The 6,654-nt window shown below is 38.8% G+C and overlaps 1 protein-coding gene across 1 annotated transcript; it reads right to left on the minus strand.

Annotated features, from left to right (window-relative positions):
- Window positions 1–2,845: 2,845 nt before the first annotated feature.
- On the minus strand, window positions 2,846–6,445 carry LOC118123549 (galactosylceramide sulfotransferase). Its single transcript, XM_035181019.2, has 3 exons — window positions 6,325–6,445; window positions 5,287–5,429; window positions 2,846–4,294 (listed from the first exon to the last, which is right to left on the minus strand). Exons 1-3 carry the CDS (start codon window positions 6,325–6,327, stop codon window positions 3,148–3,150), a joined length of 1,293 nt encoding a protein of 430 aa, XP_035036910.2. The 5' UTR covers window positions 6,328–6,445; the 3' UTR covers window positions 2,846–3,147.
- Window positions 6,446–6,654: the final 209 nt, after the last annotated feature.

Below are 6,654 nucleotides of genomic sequence, written 5' to 3' on the forward strand. Positions count from 1 at the left end.
TGTTCATTCAGTTATAGCTGTAAACAACTCTCTAAATTCTCCCTCTCCATTTCCTCAGGCCCGATCTAAATTTTTTTACTTTGCTTGATTAAAATTGTATTTCTGAAGAGTGAATTCACCAGTATTATATTATTTTCTCTGTAAAAGAGACGTTAAAAAGAGACGTAAAAAGTTTTCTTGTGTCTAATGAAGATTCAATTTATGATCAAAGAAATACCAATAAATGCAATATGGTCAATCTTGTGTCACAGCAAACGCTCTGATATGTAGCTGGGAGAAAAGCCATGGAGAGCTTTACAAGTAAAAAAAAAATCTTAATATCAATTCTAAAACATACAGGGAGCCAGTGTAAAGATGCTTGAACAGGAGTGATGTGGTCATGTTTCTGTCAAGCCTGGCAGCTGTGTTCTGTGCAGTCGATCAATAGATTTTTGGCTTAGGGAAGTAAAAGGCTGTTAGAATACTCAAATAAAATACACCATCAGTCAATGATTTACAAGAGACTGTTAATAATTGCCATAAACAGATAATTGCCAAGCTAAACAGATAGAAGGTGCTGGTAGTTGTTTGGATCTGTGACTTCTGCTTTTATGCAGAAGAACTATATATATATATATATATATATAGTTTGGAGGTTTAACATCTAAAAAAGATGAGTTCATGAACACGTAACAACAATATGTTTTGTAAATAATGAAGAAAAATTGGTTTAATGCAGCTTCACCTGTAGTTTCTTTTATTATGTCTACTTGCAAAGTGAGAAAGGTTCCGGTAAAGGCTGGTTCAGAGTTTTTACTTGTGTATTTGTCTGTTTGTTGGTTTTGCTTGTTGTTGTTAGGACGTTTCACCCAGGCTAAACCAACAGCCTGAGAGTACATTGTAAAATGATATGAAAGTAGATTTATAAGTTACTTAAAGACGATCTGTTCCTTTACTTTTGTTCACCTAAAAATGGGGCAGTGTGATGCAATTATGTTAATATTATGTCCTCCTTTTTTTTCTTCTTTTAATCAAATACCTGCAAATAAAAGCTGGAATTCTCAACTGTTATCTCATATTAATATTCAACAAAAACAAACAAAGGAATTGCTGCCCAGATAGTGATCACTGTAAATGGAGCAGCAGGGTACACTGACTTATCACTGACTCCACACAGATCATTAACCAGCAACCTTTGAGACACAAACAAACTTTTGTAATCTGCGGGTCCACGCTGCTCCACCTCTTCCTCAGAACAGAAAATTAATTTCCAAACTACTTTCATCACATGTGCAGTGATAACATTGTGTTATAGCGCTGACTCAAGGGTCCACACACTACTAAAAGGTGTAAAAAGGTATTTCTTTAACTAAATATAACAACTCGTTGTGAAACATAAAATTAAACGCCTCATCAGTGGTATGTATTATGTGTTGATGGTTGACGTATGGGCGTCAACAGCACAGGTAAATAACATTCAATTTAAATAATCTTACATGAAGGAGGAAACTCTGCCTGCTCAGCAACAGAGAACAGCTGAGAGAGATTTTATGACCTGAGGTGAGACCAACTGTGATAGGCTCTTTATTACTGAGAATTAGAAAGATGTACATCGCAGAGAGCTATAAAGAGAGGTAATAAACATCATAATGATATTCTAATCACGTGTAATGACTGAGCAGTGTAGCCTGCATAGTACCAATAAAAAACATGTCAAACTGCGAACATAGCCAACATTAGCAAGAGCAACTGTTTAATAACTGCCCTGGAAGAAATGTGATGAGTTTAGTGTCAAATGTCATTCCTTTACTCACCAAGCAACATCGGTGTTAACTGTTAGTTTTCTAATGTGCTAGCATGGTAATCTGTTCAAATTTACCCTGGCCCCACCCTCTGTCTAGAAATGAAGCCAAAATCTCCCGGGTACAAACGCTAGTGAGTTACTCAGCCTCAGCTGCCAGTCAGGACATTTCACCATGCTTTCATCAATCAACTCATTTAAACGAAGAACACGGAAAATTGACAGAAACCATTAAAAAAATATATTATTATTATTTGTGAATTTTGTTGAGATATCGTTTGTATTGTATTGTATTGAGAATTCACTTGACCAGCCTCTGATCACAGCTTCAAAGATCGAGGGAAAAGTAAAGACGATAGGAGGGACTCTTTTTGTTGGAAAGGTGATTTTCAAATAATGCAAAATTGATCCACTGAAACTGGTTTTATTCAACATGCAACACAGCACTCTTTTTTCAACCGCAGCAGTTTAGAGGCCGTTACCTTTTCATATCTTACCGTTCTTTTATTGTCCATAGACAGGTTGTTTCTAATTTATTCTTACAGTTTTGCTGTTTAATTTATGCATCACAAGTGAGAACAGAATTTTTTTTTTATAAATTACTGAAAATGTCCTTTTTCTGTGAAAGTCTAAATCTAGTGTGAGCACCTAATGAGAAACAGTAGGCAGTGACATTACTGACTTGAAAAGCAGCCACATGTGCTCCTGCCAATTTGCATAATTTGAACATAATTTGCAGGGATATAATTTGATAGCATGTCGGTGGTGATCCACCCGTTGGTAAAACTAGAGGGAAAAACAGAGACAACAACATTAGAACCAAAGGCACTTTTATTGACGAGGATGAGAGAACAGCAGGAGGGAAGAATAACACAGAAGCACTTTGTTCCTACCAGGCATACCTTACAGTAGCCTATGAAAAATAAGTAAATGAAATAAAGAAAAAAATATTAAATAGACTTCTTTATATAAATACCTCAGCTGCTGGCACCTTAAGAAGCAGCCATGTAATGAATATGTCATATCATATAAAAATCCTCCAAAAAGAAATCCAACCAAAACACATACAAATACATTTCTATTTATTTCTATTTAAAGTATAGCCAACAAAGTAACCAACAAATTTGAGAAGAAGAAAGAAATGCAAATCACACAATATGACACGTTTTGATACATATATTATATTGTAATGGTAACACACATACACACAGACACACACAGCAGTTTAAAAACATGTCATAATATACATTACCAGCAGGTTACGGTTAGGGTAGATTACATCACATTACAAGTAAATAAATAAAAACTCTGAAAACTTTAGGCTTTAACATATTCACTTTTCAGTCATCCCCTCCACAGCTCACTCATCACCAGTTAATGATGTTCCTCACATGTCCCCACAGCTTCGTGAGCCACATGTTAACCCCCAAGTCTGTCAGATATTGAATTTCTGGGGTCAACATCTTTCGGCACAACACCTGATATGCTTTGTCTATATTTTTGTTCAAGTTGTATCCCATGATGGACTTTTCTCCGATGGGCTGCCATGGCTGCATGGCCTCCTCATGAATGCTTCCAGCCACAACAGAGTGACCTCCCTCAATGCAGATCTTCACCATCTCTGCATTCCTCATCCTGAGCTCGGCGACATCCTTTGCCATACGCTCTCTTCCATATGCATCCACCTTCTTCCAGAACGTCAGGTTGAAATGTTTGTAAAGTTCCCAGTCGATGCTGTTCCACTGCAAGGCCTTTGCCCTCAGCTCTGGGGTCAGTTTAGACACAGTGGTTTCCTTACGGGAGTTGAGCTTGAAGAAGAGGAGATCACTCATCTCCCAGCAAAGGATGTCCTTAAGCAGAATGAGCGATTCCTCAAAGTGCTCCGTGAGCATGACCAAGTGAAAATGCTCGTCAATGAGCCTGATGCTTTCCTCCACACGAGGGTCATCTGCATCCAGGGTGTTGTCCTCTCCGAAGTCAAAGAAGAGCAGGTTCTTCAGGTAGAAGGAGTTAAATCCATTGGGGCTGAAGTAGAGGGTGGGATCCCGCAGGAACTCGGCCATCTTATCCTCACCTGGTATCCTCCAGGTCAGAGGAACAATATGATCAAAGTAATGGAAAGACGACTCAAAGAGCTGGGCAGGATCTCTCAGGATCGTGATGTATGTCGTGTCTCTGGGCAGCACTTTGGCCACCTCCGGTGCGTTGAAGCGCATGTGGTTACACATGATGTTAAAACACGTGCCAGATCTGAAGCCTTGGACGTATGTGTGCTGAAAACGTGAGGGATAGAGGAAGTCGTTACGGCTGTTGGGGAAGGCAAATTTCAGTTTCTGCTTCTCTCCAAAGCGGAACAGGACGTTGAGGAAGGTGCTGCTCGCTGTTTTGTGGGTCTTCATAAACATGATGTCCACTTTAGGAGTGCAGATGTTATTGTCTTGCTGTGAGCCATTTGTGGTTGACTGGTTGCTGTGTGGGCCCAGTAGGAGAGCACAGGACTGAGGCACTGGAAGCCTGGAGGAAAAGTCAGAATGTGGAGATTACTTACTGTCGCCAATATGTATCACGACAAATTCTCCTTCTACATTGAAAACAATAAAACAACATGTAGTGGTGTTCGGCAAATATAGTGAGCCAATACATGTGCTAAACACACTCCAAATAAGGTTACAAAAACATAGTAAAAATAAATCTTGAATTTATATTTATATATATATATAATTATATCCAAAGGCTGTGTTCACACCTAATTTAACTGTTATCAGGCCATTAAATGTGTGTTATCAACACAAATCTATCGCATACATTTGGGCTTTTAGGGGCTTCCTACACTGTAATACCCTCAAAGACCCACAAAGACTGTACACTGTTTCCCCAACAATGGACCCTGGGTGGCTAAGGACATCAAGGCATCACGCAGGAAGGAGAAGGCTGCCTTCAGGAGCAGGGACAAGGAGGAGCTGAAGAAAGGTTAATATTGAACTGAGTGAAAAGATCACATGTTACAGGAGGAATCTGGAGAGCAAACTCCAGAAAAACAACATGAAGGACTTCTGGAGCGCTACGAGAACCATCTCTGCTCATCGAAAAAAGAATGACCAGGGCTTGGAAGGAGACCTGCACCTGGACAATGAGTTAAATCTGTTCTTCAACCCACCCCCCACTAAGACCACCACAGAGCACCACAGGAAGTATTTTCTTCAAAACACTATCGACCATCAAACTGTACCCTAGTCCTGATCCACCCCACCCCTCCACGGAATTTCAGGGAAATCTATTGTGTAGTTTTTGCGTAATCCTACAAACAAACATGAAACTAATGCAGACAAAAACATAACCTGCTTGGAAAAGCATTAGAATGGTTTAAATGGACCACACCTGCAGACTGGACAGCCCTTATGGGAAAGCCTTCATTTACTGGTGCCTTTGTTTTCCTTTTAAGTGTCAATATATTTTATGACATAGCCATTAGTTGCTACACTACTATTAAATGGAAACATTCTTACTCAGTTGGACTGAAGATGGTCTGCAGTGTAGACAAACAGTAGAGCAGAGTCACACTGATGAACAAAGCAGCCACAGTGAGGCGGCTCAGCACCAGCTGCCACCACGGCCTCTGTTGGTTCTGGAGCATGGTAACGAAGGTCACCTCATGAGAAGAGGAGGGATTAAAAGACAAACACAATCTCTATAACACTTCTCTTCACAAATAACACACACTTTCTCGTATACTTAAAAATGAATAGACTTTCAGTATGAGGTTAATCAAGCTCCATAGCTGCCGGGATTTCAAAAAAAGAAGAAGCTCCAAATCAATTCAAATGAATAATTGTCTCCTGGTTGGCATAGAGGAAAAAGTCTCCATCCTCAAGAAAATATTTTTTTCTTGTGTGATTACATGTTTTTTTTTTCTCTGTACTGTTAGTCTTTATATGTTTTTTAAAACATCAGCAATCACAAGTTAAACCAAGTCATAAAGATTATCTTTGAACTTGAAACCAGAGAGCAAAGCCTGCACTAGAATCAAGTCTTTTATAAACTAAAAACGTGAAGTAAATATCGTGTTGCTACAGAAAACTGAAGTCTACTGCATAAGCTACATTAGTTCGAGCTGACTGAAATGAATACATCTATTGTAACACATGAATTGTGTTATTGAGTTTTTCAATCATTACATTTCATTTAGCTGACGCTTTTATCCAAAGCGACTTACAATAAGTGCATTCAACCATGAGGGAACAAACCCAGAACAACAAGTTCTAACATTTTCTTCAAGAAAGCCAAACTACAAAGTGCTCTAAGTAAGTAAGTATTTTCATTATTATATTTCAATCTTCTCACCAGATTAGTTATTCTTTAGACTTTTTGCATGCAAATCAACATTTATTCAATTCTGTTTTTACGAATCTGCACAAGAACAAGATACAACATGTTGATTTGCATGCAAAAAGTCTAAAGAATAACTAATCTGGTGAGAAGATTGAAATATAATAATGAAAATAAAAAACATCACATTCGATTTGAAATAAAAAGCGTAAACCTACCATGTGTGGGACATGTCAGTCACTGGGCAGAGTCGCTGGGCAGACACATTGAATATCCAGCTACAGCCAGGCTCTCTTATCTTTATATGGCCTTTTTTATTGTTTCCCTTGTTGTTGCCTGGATGATACTCTGAGCATAAACTTCCCTAGTGACCAAATCAGATTGCATATCAGCTTTTATGTCTCACGTGTGGAGGAGGACAGAGGGATTTTTGTTCATATACCACATCCAGTTCATGCAGCTTGTGCTTAGCGGTGCAAATCTTCAGTTTTCATGAAGCAAATATACATATATACGTGTGTGTGAGTGTGTGTGGCTGTGTGTGTGTG

The sequence above is a fragment of the Hippoglossus stenolepis genome, chromosome 2 (assembly GCF_022539355.2).
Source record: "Hippoglossus stenolepis isolate QCI-W04-F060 chromosome 2, HSTE1.2, whole genome shotgun sequence".
Lineage (NCBI taxonomy): Eukaryota > Metazoa > Chordata > Actinopteri > Pleuronectiformes > Pleuronectidae > Hippoglossus > Hippoglossus stenolepis.

Excerpts from the sequence above, each read along its gene's own strand:
- LOC118123549 (XM_035181019.2), bottom strand. Across the intron at positions 4,295-5,286 it reads ACCATCTTCAGTCCAACTGA|GCTTCCAGTGCCTCAGTCCT; the intron begins GTAAGAATGTTT and ends CTTTTCCTCCAG.